The sequence below is a fragment of the Cervus elaphus genome, chromosome 17 (assembly GCF_910594005.1).
Source record: "Cervus elaphus chromosome 17, mCerEla1.1, whole genome shotgun sequence".
Taxonomy (NCBI): Eukaryota; Metazoa; Chordata; class Mammalia; order Artiodactyla; family Cervidae; genus Cervus; species Cervus elaphus.
In genome coordinates this window covers 63,049,022-63,071,787 of record NC_057831.1, presented here as the reverse complement: position 1 = coordinate 63,071,787, position 22,766 = coordinate 63,049,022, and the positions used below count along the sequence as shown (strand labels likewise).

The window sequence follows — 22,766 nt, the reverse complement described above, 5'->3', positions numbered from 1 at the left end:
GACCTAGAGTTTGCATTTTAGGAAAAATTTTTAACAGTTCAATTACTTCAATAATCAGTTTTGGTGGGTTTTCAAGGAACTTAAATTTACTAATGTTAAATTGTTTCATAAAACTTTTGTGATATTTTTAGTGATTTTTAGCACTAAGGATTTTTCCCCTTTTCACTTATATTGATAAACTATTCTTTCACTTGTGAATAAATCTTGAAGGGCTTAAAGCTTTTTATCAGTTTGTCATAAAATCAAATATTGGCTCTGCCAAATTTCTTTGTTGGAAAATGTCTTAAATGTCACTATTTTGTTTATTATTTTAATTCATTTTCTGTGTATTTAATTTCCTGTGTTCCTACACTGTTTTAAATGTTTCATTTCAAAATAGAATTTAGACTTAGTAAAATACTATCTGGGCTTCCCCAGTGGCTCAGCAGTAGAAAGAATTCTCTTGCATATCCAGGAAATGTGGGTTTGATGTCTGGGTCAGGAAGATTGACTCGAGAGGAAATGGTAATCCATTCTAGTATTCTTTCCTGGAAAATCCTATGGACAGAGGAGCCTGGAGGGGTACAGTTCATGGGGTTGTGAAGAATCAAGACATGACTAAGCGACTCAACAACAACAAAATGCTATCTATACATGGGATTCCCATAAGCCTTTTAAATGTACTGTTAACATTTATGTAACCATAGAACCATTACCTAAATCAATGAATTAGTAGTATCAATACAATAATATTAACTAATCTATAGACTTACTCAAATCATGCTAGATACTTCACTAATGACCTTTTTTTCTAGTTCAGAACCCTAACCGAGATCACACATTGCATTTTGTTCTCATGTCTCGATACTCTCCTCCAATCTGGTATAGTTTCTCAGTTTTTCTGTTTGGTTCATGAACTTGATGACTTTAAAGTATATTAGCCAGTGTAAACCACTCAATTTGTCTGATATTTTCGTTATTGAATTGTGCTTATGCATTTTTCCAAGAATACCACAGACTGATATTTTGTGCTTTTCTGCATGTGTGCTCACAAAATGAAGCAGGGCAAAGGCTAACAGAGTTTTCCCAAGAGAACGCACTGGTCACAGCAAACAGTCTCTTCCAACAACCCAAGAGACAAATCTACACATGGACAACACCTGATGGTCTATACTGGAATCAGATTGATTATAAACTTTGCAACCGAAGACGGAGAAGCACTATACAGTCAGCAAAAACAAGACTGGGGACTGACTGTGGCTCAGATCATTAGCTCCTTATTGCAAAATTCAGACTTAAATTGAAGAAAGTAGCAAAAATTACTAGGCCAGTCAGGTATGACCTAAATCAAACCCCTTACAGTTATATAGGGGAAGTGACGAATAGATTCAAGGGATTAGATCTGATAGAGAGGTTAGATCTCGTAGACCAAAACAATCCCAAGGGAAAAGAAATGCAAGACAGCAAAGTACTTGTCTAAGGAAGCTTTACAAACAGCTGAGAAAAGAAAAGAAGCTAGCAACAAGGGAAAAAGGGAAAGATATACCTGAATGAATGCTGAATTCAAGAGAATAACATGAGAGAAAAGAAGATCTTAAATAAACAATGCAAAGATGTAGAGGAAGACAATAGAATGGGAAACACTAGAGATCTCTTCAAGAAAATTGGAGATATCAAGGAAACATTTCCTCCAAGGATGGGCACAATAAAGGACAGAAACAGTAAGGACCTAACAGAAGCAGGAATGATTAAGAGGTGGCAAGAATACACAAGAGAACTGTACAAAAATGTCTTAATGACCCGAATAACCACTATGGTGTGTTCAGTTACCTAGAGCCACACATCCTGGAGTGTGAACTTAACTGGACCTTATGAAGCATTGCTATGAACAAAGCCAGTGAGGTGATGGAATTCAAGCTGAGCTATTTAAAATCCTAAAAGATGACATTGTTTAAGTGCTGCATTCAATATGTCAGCAAATTTGGAAAACTCAGCAGTGGGCACAGGACTGGAAAAGCAGTTTTCATTCCAATCTCAAAGAAAGGCAGTGCCAAAAAATGTTCAAACTACCATAAAGTTGTGTTTATTTCACATACTAGTAATGCTATGCTCAAAACCCTTCAGGCTAGGCTTCAGCAGTACATGAACCAAGAACTTCCAGATGTACAAGATGGATTTAGAAAAGGCAGAGGAACTAGAGATCGAATTGCCAACGTTCATTGGATCATAGAGAAAGCAGAGGATTTACAGAAAAACATCTACTTCTAATTCATTAACTATGTTAAATCCTTTGACTGTGTGGGTCACAACAAACTGGAAGATTCTTAAAGAGATGGGAATAACAGACCACCTTACCTATCTCCTGTGAAGCCTGAAGCAAAGTTAGAACCTTACATGGATCAACTTACTGGTTCAAAACTGTGAAAGGAGTATGACACAGCTGTGTATTGTCACCCTGTTTATTTAACTTGCAGAATACATCATGTAGACTGCTGGGCTGGATGAATCACAAGCTGAAGTCAAGATTGCTGGGAGAAATATCAGTAACCTCAGATATGCAGATGGTGCCACTCAAATGGCAGAAAGCAAAGAGCATCCTGATGAGAGTGAAAGAGGAGAGTGAAAATGCTGGCTTAAAACTCAACATTCAAAAAATTAAGATCATGGTGTCTGGTCCCATCACTTCACAGCAAATAGAAGGGGAAAATATGGAAGCAGTGACAGATTTTATTTTCTTGGGCTCCAAATCACTGCAAATGGTGACTGCAGCCACGAATTTAAAATATGCTTGCTCCTTGGAAGAAAAGCTATGGCAAACCTAGACAGTTTATTAAAAAGCAGAGACATCACTTTATTGACAAAGGTTCCTATAGTCAAAGTTATATTTTTTCCAGTAGTCATGTATGGATGAGTGAGTTAAACCATAAATAAGGCTGTGGTGGTTTAGTCGCTAAGTCGTGTCTGACTCTTGTGACTGCATGGACTGTGGTCTGCCAGGCTCCTCTTTCTATGGGATTCTCCAGGCAAGAATACTGGAGTGGGTTGCCATTTCCTTCTCCAGAGGGTCTTACCTGCCCAGGAATCGAGCCCTGGTCCCCTTCATTGCAGGCAGATGTACCAACTTTACCAAATGAGCAATGAGGGAAGCCCCCTAATGAAGGCTGAGCACCAAGGAATCGCTGCTTTTGAATTGTGGTGCTAGGGAAGACCCTTTAGAGTTTCTTGGACTGCAAGGAGATCAAACCATCCAATCCCTAGTGACGTCAATCCTGAATATTCGTAAGAAGGACCGATGCTGAAGGTGAAGCTCTAACACTTTGGCCATCTGATGCAAAGAGCTGAGTCATTACAGAAGACTCTGATGTCGGGAAGATTGAAGGCGGGAGGAGAAGGGGACAACAGAGGAGGAGATGGTTGGATGGCATCACCGACTCAATGGACATGAGTTTGAAGAAACTCCAGGAGATGGCCTGTTGCAGTCTATGGGGTCACAAAGAGTCAGATATGACTTAGGGACTGAACTACAACCTCCTATAATTTGACTGCTCTTTCCTTTTACATTGACATCATTTCCTAGGCATATGCTTTTCTTTCTAGCACATAAGATATTTCAGGCTCATCTTGATCCAGGAATGTAATTCACTATATCTCTAAAAATCCTGGTCCCCCCTTTTGTAGAATGATATATAGAAACCAAGATCTGGGTACTTGGTGGTGATGGTGGTTTAGTCGCTAAGTCATCTGACTCTCGTGACCCCATGGACTGTAGCCTGCCAGGCTCCTCTCTCCATAGCATTCTCCAGGCAAGAGTACTGGAGTGGGTAGCCTTTTTCTTCTCCAGGGGTTCTTCCCAACTCAGGAATCAAACCTCGATCTTCTGTTTTGCAGGCAGATGCTTTACCAACTGAGCTATGAGGGAAGCTTCCCTGACAGCTCAGTAAAGAATCTGCCTGCAATGCAGAAGACCCTGGTTAGATTCCTAGGTTGGGGATATCTCCTGGAGAAGGGATAGGCTACCCACTCTAGTAGCCTTGGGATTCCCTTGTGGCTCAGCTGGTAAACAATCTGCCTACAATATGGGAGACCTGGGTTGGGAAGATCCCCTGGAGAAGGGAAAGGCTACTGACTCCAGTACTCAGGCTTGGAGAATTCCATGGACTACAATGGCAGACACCCCTACGAGCGTCCTTGGTATATTCATTCATATTGAGGGTCATTGCTTCTTGACTTCATTGGACAGACAGAGAAAATATACGTTCTACCTACACATTCACAGGCATTCCTGTGTGTATCCATTTGTGCATGTATTATGGACCATGAGTCCAAACCTTTCACTTTTCCTTATTTGTAACTTCTTTTTTCCAACAAATAGGTACCTGGTTCTCATCTTCCCATCATATATTTTCTTATTTGTTCAATTCTAACAAATATATAAAGTGGGTCTGTAATTTTAATGTCTATTAAAATTAACTAACATGAATAAAACATTCATGTACAATTATTTTTGTGTTTATCTTTGAAGTATTAATGAAAACACTGTTCCCCAAAATTAGTTAGTTCTTTTCTTCCCTATCCCCATTCAGTGTTGTTATGTGACCCATTTTTTAACAGTTTGGTTTTATTGTTACTGATTATATTCCACTTTAAATGGAATTCATCTATGTTTACTTTAAGCATTTGTATCATTTTATTTTATTTAATCCCCTAATGCACTCAGACTTTATCCTGTGCATGGTGTAAAGTATGAATCTAATTTTTATCTTTTTCAAATAGCTTTTCTGTTGACTCAGCATGATTTATTAAAAAGTCAATCTTTGCTTCTATTATTTGAGATGTCAACTGTATATTATATTTTCTTATGTATTTTGGTTATTTATGACCTTTCTATTCCATTCTCTTACTTGTTTTTCTATTTATTTGCCACCACACTATATTAACAGTAGAAATTCAACAGTATTTTGAGATTTGTAATGCCTTGTAAAATATTTTAATGCCTATCCTAAAGCTGGCCCTACCTCATATTTTCATTTTAGTTTGTTTTTCCTTTTAAGTTTTCCTTGCTATTGTGTGTCTTTACATATATATATATATGTGTATGTCTTTATATATATATATATGAGCTTTATTCCTGTATATAGAAACAACAAGTTTAGTTCCACTTGAAAAATATTTGTTGGCATTTTTATTGAGATTGTGTTAAACTTGTGAATTAACTTTGGGAGAACTAGGATCTTTATAACACTGAGTCATTTAAAACAGGAACATGAGCTGTCTTTATAAATCTTCATGCTTATTTTCTATCTCTCTGGAATGTTTTAAGATTTAGTCATTGATTTTTTTCACATTTCTTAAATTGAATCCTGAATATTTAAGTTTTTCTTCTGTAAATGATATTTCCTCAAACATAATATCCTCTGAATATTGTTTTTGTATTTCAGTGCTATAGATTTATGAATGTTTATTTTATATCTTTTTACCTTAATTGATTTTTGTTAGTTTAAGCATTATTTCTTTTCAAAATTTTGCTATCATACCATATGCAAAAAAATCTTTTTTCTTTACCAATTCATATGAAACTAATTTAATTCTCTTGTCTAAAAAAATTACAATGTCTCATTATTTAATATAATTAATAATAGTGGAGATAATGGGTAACTTTGCCTTGTTCTTGTTCTTAGGGAAATGATTCAAGTATTCCTTTATATGGATATTCACATTAAGAACTTATCCCTTGATTCATTTGATTTAGTTTTAAAATCAGGAATCAGTGTTGAAATTTTTCAGTCTTTTTCAACATTTATGGAAATAAGTTTGAGTTTTACCCTCCTTAAATCTATTAGTATGGTATATAATAGTAATTGAAACTATTTGAATTCTGGACTAAAGATATACTTATCAAGGTGCTGGATTCTGCTTGCTAATATATTATTTAGTATTTTGCATTGGTATTTATTAGTAATATTCATCTTCCATTTTATTTTTGAGTAATATTTTCATATGTTTTGCTATCCTTTTACATTTGTTTCATGAAAGGGTGTTTTCCTTCATTCTCAAAGTTGTAGTGCTTTTTAAAATTAATTTTTATTTGAGTATAGCTGATATGCAGTGTTGTGTTAATTTCTGCTTACAGAAAAGTGTGTCATTTATATGTGTACATATATCCATGCTTTTTCAGATTCTATTTCCACAAGGTCATTGCAGAGTATTGAGTAGAGTTCTCTGTGCTATTTATTAGATTCTTATTAGTTATCTATTTTATAGATAGTGGGGTATATATGTCAATTTCAATTTTTTCCAATTTATCCCTCCTGCCTGTTTCCCCCTTGGGAACCGTCAGTTTGTGTTCTATATCTGTGACTCTGTTTCTATTTGTGAATAAGTTCATTTGTACACATTTTTTAGATTCCATATATAAGTGATACCATATAATCTTTATTTCCTTCTGTCAGGCTTACTCCACTCAGTATAGCAATCTTTAGATTCACCCGTGTTGCTGCAAATGGCTTTATTTATTTTTTTTACAGCTGAGAAATATTCTATTGTATATATGTGCCATGTCTTCTTTATCCATTCCCCTGTTGATGGACATTTAGACTGCTTCCTTGTCCTAGCTGTGGTAAATGTGCTGCAGTCAACATTGGGGTTGGGTTTCCCTGGTGGCTTAGCAGTGAAAGAATGCATCTGCCATGCAGGAGATGCATGCAGGAGATGCAGGTTCAACCCCTAGGTTGGGAAGATCCCCGGGAGAAGGAAATGACAGCCCACTCCAGTTATTCTTGCCCAGAAAATCCCACAGACAGAGGAGCCTGGCAGGCTACCGTCCATGGGGTCACAAAAGAGTCAGACGTGACCTGGCAGCTAAACAAAAATGAAAAGCTCATTGGGCTACAGGAATCTTTTAGAATCATGCTTTTCTCCAGATAGCTACCCAGGAGTGGGGTTGCTGGGTCATCTGGTAGCTCTATTTTAGTTTTTAAAGGAGCTTCCCTGCTGTCCTCTGCAGTGGCTGCATCAATTTATATTCCCACCAACAGTGTGTATGCCGTTGTTTCCACACCCTCCTCAGCACTTATTGTTTGTAGATGTTTTGATGATGGCCATTCTGACTGGGGTGAGATGATACCTCATTGTAGTTTTGATTTGTATTTCTCTACTAAACAATGATGTTGAATGGGGCCTAATTAAACTTAAAAGCTTTGGCACAGCGAAAGAAACCATAAACAAAATGAAAAAACATCCCTCAGAGTTGGAGAATGTATTTGCAAGTGAAATTACTAACAAGGGATTAATTTCCAAAATATACAACAGCTCATGCAGCTTAATATAGAACAAGCAAACAACCCAATAAAAAAAATGGCAGATCTAAATAGACATTCCTCCAAGGAAGACTTACAGATGGCCAAGAGGCATGTGAAAAGATGGTCAACAAAGTTCTAACACTTTTTTGTCCATGTGTTAGCATTGTCTGACTCTTGGAAATTTGGTAAAATTCTATTATAAATTCATCCAGGTCTTGTGCTATTTGGAAATAGTTAATCATTTGATCTTTTTTTTTTTTTTTTTCCTGCTCAAATGTTTAGTTCACATTTGTTATTTCCTACTTTATATTTTGTATTATTACCCCATTTTTTCTAATCAAGAACATTATGAGTAGTGGATTTTTTCAGGATTTCCGTTTATTATAACAGCAAATGAGTTCTAGTGGCTTTCTGTTAACTATCTCATGATTCCTACTCTATCTTTATTATAACCTTCATTTTATTTTGTTTTGTTTCGTGTTTTTTGAGCTTGAAATCTAATGGCTGCTTTTCCCTCTTTAACTTTTGGTGTGTTACTATCTGTGTTTCCCCTTTTCCCCCTGTATATTGTACCTCATAAATGTTGTTGTCTGTTGTTTAGTCACTGTGTCTGACTCTTCTGTGACTTCATGGACTGTAACCCACCAGCTTTCTGTCCATGGGATTTTGCAGGCAAGAATGCTGGGAAGGGCTGCCATTTCCTTTTCCAGGGGCCCTTCCAAGCCCAGGGATTGAACCTGCATCTCCTGAATGCAGGCAGATTCTTTTCCTGCTGAGCCACCAGAGAAGCAAAGGTAGCTGTGTTTTATTTAGTGTAGAAATATTTTGTGTTATAGCTTCATACTGCCTTGTGGATTTAAACACTAAAAAGAGAATTTATTTGTCACCTATAAGGTTTTTTGGGGGTTCCCTGGTGGTCCAGTGGTAAAGAATAAAAACTGCCTGCCCCTGCAAGAGACACAAGAGACATGGGTTCAATGCCTGGGTTGGGAAGATTCCCTGGAGGAGGAAATGGCAACCTGCTCCAGTATTCTTGCCTGGAGAATTCCATGGACAAAGGAGCCCGATGGGCTATAGTCCATGGGGTCACAAAGAGTCAGGCATGACTGAGCACAGCAGATCACAAGGCTTTTTGACTTACGTTTTCCTTCATCTGATATCAAGATATTGCTAATCCTTATATTCTTACTGTTTCCACTTGCCTGTATCTTTTTGTCCCCGTTAATTTTTGCTTCTGTAGATCACTTTGTTTTAGCTATGTCGTTTGTATGCACCATGGCATTAGGTCTTATTCTGTAGTCCAAGGTAAAGACAATTAGGTCTTTTTCTTTGAACAGATCATTTGATTCCATTATATTTGTCAATATGACTGATAGTTTTGTTCTTAATTCTGTCATAACATTTTAGTTATAGTTACTGTCTTTCTACATGAGATTGGATTATTTGCACTTTAATTGATAATGTTTATATTTCAGTATTTTCAAAGCTTTATATTTTTGTTCTACTTTATATTTTTAACTTTCCTAATGGGCTTAGTCCCCTTTTTTAAAGTCTTTGATCTTTCTATTATCAGATGATTTTGGTATAATTTAACTCCTACCTACTATCCATGAAACACCAAGCTTTTCCTAGGTTTTAAGTTTTCCACTCCAATGCTTTATTATTTTTAGTTAGCATATTTTTTGCTTTACAACAACATAAAACAATTGTAAATTAGTCTCACATCCTTGTCTCAGTCTTTTTTTAGTATTTGATCTGCATGGATATGTGTTAAAAGGCTCACCATTAGCATTTTTTTTTCTGCTATTTTCCTGGTTCTCTCCAATCTAGTACATTTTTTGAGTTTTTCTGTGGTGAAAACTCTTTTCCGTTGACCCAGCGCTTGAAAGACACACTGGCTGCATATGATATTCTTAGTTCAGGCTTTCTTTCGCTGAGTTTTCTTTTATTAGACTGTTTCAGGGTTGACGTGTTTGTGTGTTTCTTTTAATATATATATATCTATAGTTGAGGTGCAATATTGTGTCATGTACTACTTTGTGGTTGGCATTTCTTTACATTGTGAAATGGTCACCATGATACATTTAGTAATTGTCTGGTCTCATAAAATGTGAAACTATTATTGATCATATTCTTCATGCTTTATGTTACATGCCCATGAATTATTCATTCTATAACTGTAGGTTTGTTCCTCTTAATCCCTTTCACCTATTTTGTCCCTACCCCACCCCTCTCCTTTCTGCCAATTAACTGTTTTCTGTATCTATTAGTCTGCATTTGGCAGGGGGAGGGGTTGTTTGTATGTTTTTTAGATTACACATGTAAGATTAAATTTACTTTGTTTTACTCTGACTTATTTCATTTAGCATAATACCCTCAAAATCTACCCATATTGTTGCAAATGACAACATGACTAGTGATGTTGAACATCTCCAAATGGATTAAAGGCCTAAATGTAAGATGGGAAACTATAAAACTCCTAGAGGAAAACACAGGCATATTAGTCTTTGACATAAATCATAGCAATATTTTTTCAGATCTGTCTCCTAAAACAAAGGAAATAAAAGAAAAACTAAATATATGAGGCCTAATTAAACTTAAAACTTCTGCACAGCAAAGGAAATCAAAAGCAAAATGAAAAACTACTTAATGGGAAAAAATATTTGCAAATGATCTGACTGATAAGGGTTTGGTATCCAACATATAACCATCTCATACAACTCAGCCACAAAAATGAACAACCCAATTAAAAAATGGGCAGAATAACTATCTTTAATTTTTTAAAGACCCTCCAGACTATTTTCCTGTAAAGTGGCTCCACCAATTTTCATTCCTACAAACAGTGTCCTGGGCTTCCCAGATGGGGCTAGTGGTAAAGAACCCATCACCAATGCAAGAGACACGAAGAGACACAGGTTCAAAGTCTGGGTCGGGAACATCGCCTGGGGAAGGAAATGGCAACTTGCTCCAGTATTCTTGCCTGGAAATTCCATGGACGGAGGAGCCTGGTTGGTTACAGTCCACGAGACCACAAAGAGTTAGACATGATTGAGTGACGGGGCAGACACAACAATACACTAAGGCTTCTTTTTCTCTACATCCACGCCAGCACTTGGTATTTCTTGTCATTTTGATAAAGTCCTTCTTGCAGACATGAGGTGATACCTCAATGTGGTTTTGATTTGTATGTCCTTGATAATAGTGATGCTGGACATTTTTTCATATATCTGTGTGTCTTTGGAAAAACATCTATTCAGGTTCTCTGCCCGTTTTTTAATTAGCTTTATTTTTTTGATGTTGGGTTGTAGTGTCATTTTGAGAAAATCTGATGCCAATACAATTTTCTTGCCCTGGTTATTGATTCAATCTCTGTTTTATGAAAGCTAGAGGACTTTATGGATTTTTCTTTGTCTTTCAGCTGGATACTTTTGTTAAGATGTATCTTAGAGTTGTTCATTTTGGGTAACATTTCTTCCGGGTAATCAATGTCTTTTTAAAATGTAATTTCAGGTTTTCTTTCATCTCTGGGTAGATTTATTTATTTATTACATTATAGTGTTGAATATTGGTTCTCTAACTGTTTTGGTTTTCTTTTTAAGCTACAATTACAGGTGTGTTAATCATAGCTTTCTATTTTCTATCATTCTCTTTGAATTCTCTTCAACTCACTTATATTCTCTTGATATTTTCCTTGTTTTTTATTCATTATTTTTAGTTTATTTATTTATTTTTCTATTTTATCATATTGTCTTCCATTTCTTTCCTAAGTTCAATAAATTTCCTATTCATCTCTTCCTGTGTATGTGTTTGTGTTGGGAGGGGGGTGGACATGGCACATTTTTAGTTTCTGAATTTCTGTTACAAGGAGGTTTTTCTAATACCCAAGTGATTGCTTGACTATGTGTAACTGTTTTTTGTTTTTTTAAAAAACAGTTGTTTTTTTTTTTTTTCTGCTTATGTGTATTGAGGGGATTTTCCACAGTTAATTTGCATTGGATCTTGATTTCTTATTTCTTCAACATTTTGGTATGGATCCTTTCCTTGCTGTTTTCCTATTTCTTTTTGCTGTTTATGAGTGTTTTGTAAGATTACTAGTTTGTTGGTATTTCTTGTGTCAGTACAGCAAAACCTTGACTTTGAATGTATTCGTTGTTGTGAGTGGTGTATATTTGGTTGGTGGTGAGTGAGGCGTTGCATGGTTTCCAATATATTGGCTCTCTTTTTTTTAGCTCTACGATCAATTTTATCCAGATTTTATTTTCCCTCAGTTCATTCCCTCATTTGAATTCATCATCTAGTTATAATTTTATTTTCTTTTTACATTATCTTATTGTATGTACAATTGTTATTAATTTTAGTGATTAAAATATGCCTTCTTTATTAGATTTACTCATACATTAGTAACTTTAGCATGATTTAAGGACCTCACAAGCCATTTACTACATAAACTCTAGTCCTTATTTTTTTTTTTGCTATTACATTAACATATTTTCATTCTATATTTTGAAATACTAAAAGAAACTATTATTTTTAAATGTTGAACAACAATTTACTTTAACCAAGAAATTACTCTTTCTGATATTCTTTCCTCTTTTCAGTACTATATTTCCATTTAAAAACATATGCCCTATAGTATTTCTTTTGGTGTAAGTCTCCTAGCAAAACTTTATTTCAGTTTTTATATGAAAATACTTTTGTGTGGCCTTCAGTTTTGAATAATATTTTCAATGTATGCAAAACCCCAGAATGGTTATTATTGCCTTTTCAAAACTTACGCAGTTACTCCATTTTCTTCACTTATTTATGTTGAAAAGCACTTTTAAACATTAACTTTTAAATCAACTTTAGGCATTTTATCAAATTTGACATCATCTCATCTATTTTCTCATAGTTATATTAAAGTCTTTGATAATCACAATAACTTGATTACTTGTGTAACTTTCAAAAGTTTTTTGAAAATTTTATGTCTTGGTTAAAGGGGATTGGTTTCTTTTTCATGAAATGTGTGTTAATTTTTTACTGAATGCCACTAAGGCATATTAAAAACAAAATATTCTAGATGATGTTATTTCCTGCAAAGTTGACGTTATTTTGCTTGTATAGTCAGGCTGTTTGGCCAAACTTCATCTGGCCAAAATTGGTGTATTTTGTTTTGTAAAACTTTCATTTCTCCTAGAGCGCAGTCATTTGAAATTTCTCAACTTATAGCCTAAGGGTTGTACTAGGATTCCCTCTCCTTGGTGGCCCTAGGCTTCTCTAAATAGCTGAAATCTCTACATATTAACTTAGAGTCAGAAGCTGACTTATATGTTTCCTCAGTATCACATGTGCAGATACACAATTTAGGAATCAGTACATGCCTTGAGGGAAAGTTGATTGTGGATTGTCTGATTGAGTTCCCTGTGGGGCAGGTACAAGTTGTAAGCAACTGTATTTTGTTTAGACACTATTGCTATACAGTGACAGAAGAAATATACCAAGGGCAAGAGTGATCAAAGAATAGCATAGAACTCACATCTGCATTTTAGAGTTGAGACACAAGCATATACCTAATGACTATTTTATAGGTAGGAGTATAGGAATGCTTTTGCTGTTGTTCATAGGCATTTTAAATTGCTCATTTCCTTGACTTGGACTCCAGCATGCTTTTCTATACCTTTCACCTGTGTTACCTACTTTCATCAACAATCTAGTCTGGGGACATGCACTGCTAGTGGCCAAAAAACTGGCAAGTTGTCTCTGGTCCAGGTGTTTTCCTTTTAAGTGAATGGTACCCATAAGAAAATAAGGTATCCTAGACACCGTCTTCCAACAACACACGAGAAGACTCTACACATGGACATTACCAGATTGGCACTGAAATCAGATTGATTATATTCTTTGCAGCCAAACATGGAGAAGCTCTATACAGTCAGCAAAAACAGGACTGGGAGCTGACTGTGGCTCAGATCATGGACTCCTTACTGCAAAATTCAGACTTAAATTGAAAAACTAGGGAAAACCACTAGGTCATTCAGGCATGACCTAAATCAAATCCCTTATGATTATACAGTGGAAGTGACCAACAGATTCAAGGGGTCAGATCTGATAGAGTGCCTGAAGAACTATGGATGGAAGTTTGTGACATTGTACAGGAGACAGGGATCAAGACCATCCCCAAGAAAAAGAAATGCAAAAAGGCAAAATGGTTGTCTGAGGAGGCCTTACAAATAGCTGTGAAAAGAAGAGAAGTGAAAGGCAAAGGAGAAAAGGAAAGATATACCCATTTGAATGCAGAGTTCCAAAGAATAGCAAGGAGAGAGAAAGCCCTCCTCAGTGATCAATGCAAAGAAATAGAGGAAAACAATAGAATGGGAAAGACTAGAGATCTCTTCAAGAAAATTAGAGATATGAAGGGAACATTTCATGCAAAAATGAGCACAATAAAGGACATAAATGGTATGGGCCTAATAGAAGCAGAAGATATTAAGAACAGGTGACAAGAATACACAGAAGAACTGTATAAAAAAGATCTTCATGACCCAGATAATCATGATGGTGTGATCACTCACCTAGAGACAGACATCCTGGAATGTGAAGTCAAGTGGGTCTTAGAAAGCATCACTATGAACAAAGCTAGTGGAGGTGATGGAATTCCATTTGAGCTATTTCAAATCCTAACAGATGATGCTGTGAAAGTGCTGCACTATTGCCAACAAATTTGGAAAACTCAGCAGTGGCCACAAACTGGAAAAGGTCAGTTTTCATTCCAATCCCGAAGAAAGGCAATGCCAAAGAATGTTCAAACTACTCCACAATTGCACTCATCTCACAAGCTAGCAAAGTACTGCTCAAAATTCTCCAAGCCAGGCTTCAATAGTACACGAACCGTGAATTTCCAGATGTTCAAGCTGGATGTAGAAAAGGCGGAAGAACCAGAGATAAAATTGCCAATATCCATTGGGTATTTGAAAAAGCAAGGGAATCACAGAAAAACATATACTTCTTTTTACTGATTACATCAAAACCTTTGACTGTGTGGATCACAGAAAACTGTTGAAAATTCTTCAAGAGATGGGAATATCAGACCATCTGACCTTCCTCCTAAGAAATCTGTATGTAGGTCAGGAAGCAACAGTTAGAACTGGACATGGAACAAACTGGTTCCAAATCAGGAAAGGAGTACATCAAGGCTGTATATTGTCACCCTGGTTATTTATCATATATGCAGAGTACATCATGAGAAACACTGGGCTGGATGAAGCACAAGCTGGAATCAAGGTTGTTGGGAGAAATATCAATAACCTCAAATAAACAGATGACATCACCCTTATGGCAGAAAGTGAAGAGGAACTAAAGAGCCTCTTGATGAAAGTGAAAGAGGAGAGTGAAAAAGTTGGCTTAAAGTTCAACATTCAGAAAACTAAGATCATGGCATCTGGTCCCATCACTTCATGGCAAATAGATGGGGAAACAATGGAAATGGTAACAGAGTTTATTTTTGGGGGCTCCAGAATCACTGCAGATGGTGACTTCTGCCATGAAATTAAAAGATGCTTGCTCCTTGGAAGGAAAGCTATGACCAACCTATACAGCATATTAAAAAGTAGAGACATTACTTTGCCAACCATGGTCCATCTAGTCAAAACTATGTTTTTTCCAGTAGTCATGTATGAATGTGGGAGATGGAGTATAAAGAAAGCTAAGCCCCAAAGAATTGATTTATTTGAACTGTGGTGTTGAAGAAGACTCTTGAGAGTCCCTCGGATGGCCAGTCAATCCTAAAGGAAATCAGTCATGAATATTCATTGGAAGGACTGATTCTGAAGCTGAAACTCCAATATTTTGGCCTCCTGATGTGAAGAACAGACTCATTTGTAAAGACCCTAATGCTTGGAAAGATTTAAAGCAGGAGGAAAAGGGGATGACAGAGGATGAGATGGTTGAATGGCATCACAGTCTCAATGGACATGAGCTTTAGCAAGCTCCAAGAGTTGGTTATGGACGGGGACGTCTGGAGTGCTGCAGTCCATGTGGTTGCAAAGAGTCGGACATGAGTGAGCGACTGAGCTGAACTGAGACGTTCTAAAGTGTGGGTGCGTCAAGACTCTACTGCTTCTCTGTCCTTAAATCTTACCATGCCTCTTCTTCTTTACCCCTGATTAGGTGCAAGCCCAGGGGTAAGTTGCTCAGCCTTCTGCCTAAAGAGACATTTATTCAGAATTAGAGATCAGTCTTTCATTCTCTAACAAGACCCTCTCAATAATTAAATTTATATGTATTAATTATATGTCATATATATTAATAATAGCCTTATATTTATGAGTGTTGGATATTTGAAAACGGTTATTGACTACTGAGTATTGAAATGTGTTAGTATGGCTAAGCAAGTACATTTAAATTCAGGTTTACTTAATTAATTTTTATTTAAATATAGAGCCTCTTGTTGGGGGTGAAAGAAGAGGGTGAAAAAGCTGGCTTAAAACTCAGTATTCAAAAAACTAAGATCATGACATCAAGTCCCATAACTTTATGGCAAATCGATGGGGAAAAGTAGATATTGTGACAGATTTTCTCTTCTCGGGCTCCAAAATCCCTTTGGATGGTGACTTCAACCATGAAATTAAAGGACACTTACTCTTGGAAGGAAAGCTATGAGAACTTGGACAGCATATTAAAAATCAGAGATATCACTTTGCCGACAGTGGTCCATATAGTCAAAGTTATGGTTTTTTCAGTAGTCATGTACGGATGTTGGGCCAAAGGAAGGCTGAGCACAGAACTGATGCTTTCAAACTGGCATTTGAGTAGACTCTTGAGAGTTCCTTGGACAGTAAGGAGATCTAACCAGTCAATCCTAAAGGAAATCAACACTCAGTATTCATTGGAAGGATTGATGTTAAAGCTGAAGCTCTGATACTTTGGCCACCTGATATGAAGAGCTGTCTCTGGAAAAGACCCTGATGCTGGGAAAGATTGAGGGCAGGAGGAGAAGGAGTGACAGAGGATGAGATGGTTGAATGACTCAATGGGCATGAGTTTGAGCAAACTTCAGCAGACAGTGAAGGAAAGGAAGGTCTAGCGTGCTGCAGTTCACAGGGCCACAAAGAACTGGACACGACTTAACAACTGAATAGCAACAACAAAATATACAGTGTAAAGTAGCATTTTAAATTTTCATCTCAGAGTATATATAATAAATGACTTAAGTCTCTTCAAAAACTGGTATTGGGAAAGCTTGACAACTACTTATAAGTCAATGAAATTAGAACACTCCCTCATACCATACACAAAATGGCTTAAAGACCTAAATAAAAAACATGACAACATAAAACTCCTAGAAGAGAACATAGGCAAAACATTCTCTGACATAAATTGTAGCAATATTTTCTTAGACTAGTACCCTGAGGAAAAATAAATAAAAGCAAAATATAAACAATTGGTACCTAATTAAACTTGAAAGCTTCCGCATAGCAAAGGAAATCACTAAAAAATACAACCTATGGAATAGGAGAAAATATGTGCAATGATGTGACCAACGGGGAGTTAATATCCAAAATATACAAACACTACCTACAACTCAATATTGAAAAAAACAAATAACCCAATCCAAAAATAGGCAGAAGACGGATATAGACATTTTTCCAAAGAATACATGTAGCTGGTCAACAGGCAGATGGAAAGATGCTCACATTTTTAATGATTGAAAGTGAAAGTGAAAGTTGCTCAGTCGTGTCTGACTCTTTGTGAGCCCATGGACTAGGCAGTCAATGGAATTCTCCAGGCCAGAATACTGGAGTGGGTAGCCTTTCCCTTCTCCAGGGAATCTTCCCAACCCAGGAATTGAATCTAGGTCTCCTGCATTGCAGGTGGAATCTTTAGCAACTGAGCTATCAGGGAAGCCCAATAATGTTCTCAAGGATCATTTAGTTCTTGGTATAGACTATGTTCAGCCCCAAGTATCATGCAATTAAGAGTGGGTATTCAGTGTTTGTTGGTTTATCAGATGAACCAAAAATCTAATCAAATAAGACAGGTACACTGCACTTAATTGCTTATAACTAGTAGTAAATGTACTTGCAAATGAAAGTAATAAACCTCTTGTCTTGTTATTAATTGACTTGCATAAAAACCACTCTGAATCTAGTTATAATTAGCTTAATAACATGATATTTATTGGTTACAACTGATAGCTAGTCAAAAATAAATGGCAGCTGATTAAGAGAACTCATTTGGAAGTCATCAGTTTAAGTTAAGCTATAAAACCTTCTCTACTTTATAGGACCTACTTTTATTTAAGAAATCTAATTGTTGGTTAGTAGATCCAATTACACTGTCATATATTGTGTAAGTCTAGAAGCCGATACCTGGAGGAGGAAATTACAGCCCCCTACAGTATTCTTGCATGGAAATCCCATGGACAGAGGAGCCTGGTAGGCTATAGTCCATGGCGTCGCAGAGTCAGATGTAAAGAGTGGGACTGAGCAAGTGAGCACTCAAGCCCAGAAACCTATAGTTTTGCATACTGAGACTATTTATAATTTCAAAGATTAAAAATAAATATGGTTTTAAAATAATATAAGCACTGTTTCTCAAAATGCCTTAAGTTTTCCATGGAATCTTACCAGCCTGGAGGCTCTGCCAGAGTAGGTTACCAAGACAGGGAGATTTGGGACAGGCTAGGGAATCAGACAGGCAGACTCAGCTACATATTAAAGGAGAAGATTCATCCTGCCAGGTCTAATATAGTGTTTGCATTGTAAGAATGATAAACACTGGGCCAGAAAGGGAAATCGCATAAAGTTATCCAGAAAGGATGACTGAATAAATATTTCTAGAAACATGCTTACTTTAGAAACTTTTAACGTCAGAGGCGGTTTTTCTGCTTTAGTTTGCATTCTCTCTTTGTAAAGCTCTATGAGATCTATTACAGACTTTTTCCTCCCAGTGTTTGTTCCCTTCCCATCTGCCTATGAAACATTTACATATATTCCTCAACAAGTATTTGTGGAATCAATAAATGAACCTTTGGGGGAGTAGGAAATAAAAAGAAACTATGTGAAAATGTTTTTCATAGTAAACAAAAAAAAAATCTCATGAGTATAAATTATCATTATTAAGCTAAATCTCATTATAGGAAGCCAAAAATACATGACGAAGGGAGAAAGCCTAAATCACAATCGCTATTTAGTGATCATAAAATATTCACTATGGAGGGTATTAGTTAACCATATCATTCAGTAAGTGTTTAAAAGGCTGACCTGGGCTACACATTCTGATAGAATCTAAGACTATAGACGTTCAAAGGCTAACTCAGAAGGCACAAAAGGCTACGTGCAAAGCACAACAGATGAAGCTCTCAGCGGGGGCCGCCCCGTGTACTCTGAGAATTAGAGGCAAATGCACCTTTCCTTGGGGCCAGCTGTAAACAATCCAAAGGGATGTTGTTAGCAAGGGAGGAAGCAGGTGGAAATACATCGATTATGCTCTTGATAAGAATCAGACCTAGAGGAGATGCTTTACGTTCATCACCTCCTTTAATCATCACAACTGTGCTTCAGATTCTAGTGTTGCTGGAACTGGTTTATACTGGCTTACAGTAGCCACTAATTACATACTGTCCCCACTCTGCACTCAGGGACCTCACAGTGGCATTTCTACACCAGTCATGGTGGGAGTATTTGCAACACTGAAATCAGCAAACGGTACAGATCAGGGCTTTCTTACTCATCTCTCAGAGTAAGCTTGGTAACATTTGCTAGACACCACTGATATGCACTAAGTATATTAACAGGTTTCCCAGGTGGCTGAGCAGTAAAGAATTCACCTGCAATGCAGGAGACACGGGTTTGATCCCTGGGTGGGGAAGATCCCCTGAAAGAGGGCATGGCAACCCGCTCCCTCTTGCCTGGAGAATACCATGGACGGAGGAGCCTGGACGGCTACAGTGCATAGCGTCGCAAAGAATCGGACACGACTGAGGCGACCGAACATGTGCGCATGCACAGGCTTACATAACAACATTTAGGCTTAAAATCTATCCGATCCTAAATTCTATAACTGTTGCAGAGTAAGTTATCTAACATTTTTAACTGAATTAACTTTATTAATTTTCATGGAAGGTTTGAACAGTTTTAACATTTTTAGGCTATACACTGGAATATTTTTAGTCAAAAATGGTCATTTTTAGTTACATAATTGATTTAAAAGATTGTTGTGTTTATATAATGAGTCATGCTTCTTCATTTCATAGTGCAAAATGTTTTATAACTAAAATGATAGAGTATTAATGATTAGTAAAGACTTATTTAAATAAGATTTAACACCAACTTTGATTGTATCTTTGAACATTCTTTGTATTGGTATTTTGCAGTGAGGCCCACAGTAATTGAAACTGATGTTTATGTAAACAGCATTGGACCGGTTGATCCCATAAACATGGTGAGTTATGAATATTAAAAATTATTATTTGCATGCAGTTCTTGAGTACATATCACAGCAATAGAATAAATATGTGAGCAATTTCTGAGAGCTAATTCTGAATGGGTTCAGGGTGAAAATGTGCAGTGATTTGCCGGTTGTGCATAGGCTGACTCTAAGGTATAGAGATGACTTTGTGGACAGCAGAGTCATCTTTTGAGATTGGGAATATAGTCACAAGTGCCCTCAAATGCTAAAGGCACATTCAAGAGGAACTGTCCAGCAATGATTTGGATTTTAAGTTCAGGGAATAAGTTGATTTGGAGATGATTTGGAAATAGATATAAACTGAGAAGGGAGGAAGAACAAACAGTATAAGATATGGCTTGAAGCCTCAAGAAGTGATCCAAGGGAGACACATATTAAGAAGAACACAGATCTGCTGATCAGATGGTAAAATGAGGCCAGTGTGTATAAACTACAGGTGGAAAAAAAAGAGAAGTGCAGAAAAGGGACATATTCAGTAAAGTCAGAGGGTAAGAGAAGCAAGGAGAAGATGACATTAAATTATCTGAGGAAGAAAAGAGGATGAAGAAGAAGGAATTAATAAACAATTGTCTATGTACATGAGAATCCAATGATAAATGAATTAAATTGGGCCTACTGGTATTGGCTAGATGATACTGGTTCTCTCAGATAAAATTCAGAGGAATGCTGAAAGTAAGAAAAGAATAAGAGCTGGATCATACGTCTCTCCTCCAGCCTCAAAAGTGGTCTCATACCCAACTTCTTGGCACAGAGCCCTGAAATACAGGTTCTGCAGGAACAGCCATGAAATCATGTGCTGATTTCAAGGTGATGGAGATTAAGTGGGAATGCAGGTTAATTTTATGAACTACTATTTTGAGAAAATTGACTTAGAAGAGAATGAGATAAGAAGATGGTGGTAGAGAGAGAAGAGAGTGTAAGAGAAATATGGGCAAGAGAGAGAATATGAAAAAAATGCCAAGGGAAGGTCATTTAGGCTGGAAATTAATAAAAGTGTGTAACCATGCTTTATCTCTTACATGTATAATGAATAGATTTTCTTACCATTTGAAAGACATAATTAACACCTACAGTATAACCCATAGACAGTATTTAAAGTAGATTGAAAATATACTAATCCAAACCCTAGTAACCCCATTTCTGAGTCAGACTACTTGATGCCTTTCAATGGGTTCTATCATATGTTATATTCATCTCCTTTGATGGACACCCGTGTTAGCCTCTCAGCTGCCATAACAAAGTATCAGAGACTGGATGGCTCTAACGATAGACATTAGACATTTACGTCTCAAGTTCTGAAAGGCAGAAGGTGTCAAATCAAGGGGTCAGCAACTTTGCTTTTTTCTAAGCCTCCCTCCTCGGCTTGCACATGTCCACCTTTTTGCTGATTCGCACGGGCTTTCTGCAGTGCACCCGCTTCCCTTGCGCTCTGTGTATCCAGATTTTCATGCACATTTTATCCAAATAGCCAAACTTTCCCTTGTTATAAGAACAGCAGTCAGATTGGATTCAGGTCCACCCTAACAACCTCATTTTAATCATCTCAAGCCCTGTCTCCCAAACAGTCACATTCTAAGGTACTGGGGGTTAGGCCTTCAGCATATAAATTGTGGGAGGACCCCATTGAGTGCATAATACTGTGCAAAGATTATTTTCTAACACTTTGAGGATTTTTCTCCCCAACTTCATTTATTCATTATTATGACCAAGTGTCCCTTTATTCTAGTCTTCGCCATTTTAGACTTGAATGTTGTCATTTAGTCACTGTCCTGTCTGACTCTTTTGTGGCCCCATGGACTGTAGCCCGCCAGGCTCCTCTGTCCATGGGATTTCCCAGGCAAGAATACTGGAGAGGGTTGCTATGTCTTACTCGACGGGGATATTCCTGACTCAGGGATGGAACCTGCACCTCCTGCATCAGCAGGTGATTCTTTACCACTGAGCCGATGAGAAGCCCTTTATTATACCTGAATAAACCATCATTATATACCTGACAATTAGCTGTGTCTGCTTTGTCCTATATATTACAGTCATGATCGGTTTTTCTCTTACTCAACATGATGTTCACGTGACTGTCATTAACCTTCACAGCTGCCTATATTGATCACCATAGTGACAGGATTCAGGCCACACAATAATGGACATCTTTGTTGCCTTAATGCAAATGAATATGAACTGGCTGTGGATAAGTTGAATTTGATAGCCTGAAAACTGGAGCCAGCTCTCAGGGTAAAGGGTTGGAGCAAATATTTGTCTGTGATTAGCTAAACCTCTGAGGAACTGGAAAGTCTGAAAGTAAAGAGAGAAGGAAAAAGAAAAAATATCAGACCCTGAGGAATATATACATTTAAGGACCTGAAAGATGAAGCTGAGATAGCAAATTAAACTGATAAGTTGGCAAGAAAATGAAGATAAAGCAAGGGAAGGTAAAATTTGAAAGTGTTTTAGTTTTCCTTCTAACTCCAAACAAACTTGTATACAGCCACTTGGTTTTTGTAAAGATAAAGATGTTTATATAGCTGTGTGTATTAATTTAACATTGTGCAAATATAAGATTTTATAAAGTAATGCCTTAATAAGATGTTAATTTTCCCTTTAAAAGAATCTTAAAATATCCAGTCTCTACTGATGCTTAGGTAAACCCATTTGGGGATGTGGAAGTCTAAACTTCCCTGCATTATATATTTTTTATTTGTGCCTTTTGTCTTCAATTTGAATTAATTCATTAAAGAAGAAATGTGGTTATTAAAAAGAAGTATAATTTAATACTGAATTAGTATTCCAGAAATACTTTGACAAGAATAGCTATCAGGAGACTTCTGTGATGATATTCTTGCATAAACGTTTTATAGTATTAAATATTTAGTTTCCAGTGGGGCAAATCACACACTTGCAACCTTGGACAGTGATAGTTTTTTTAAAGCTAATTAAGTGAAATTTCTATTAAAATTGGTGATACTAAAGCACATATAAGAAAAAAGCTAGGATATTTAATAGTGTTTATTAAAACAGAAGCATGTCATAGTAGGAACAATGGAACAG

General features: G+C 36.7%; 1 protein-coding gene across 1 annotated transcript in view; it reads left to right on the top strand.

The window, feature by feature from the left end:
- GABRG1 (gamma-aminobutyric acid type A receptor subunit gamma1) overlaps positions 1-22,766 on the top strand; it is an 81,489-nt gene that overhangs the window by 22,369 nt on the left and 36,354 nt on the right. Inside the window, exon 3 of the mRNA XM_043871474.1 lies at positions 19,630-19,697. Within this exon, the coding sequence (XP_043727409.1) occupies positions 19,630-19,697 (68 nt within the window). The remainder of the gene's footprint in view (positions 1-19,629; positions 19,698-22,766) is intronic.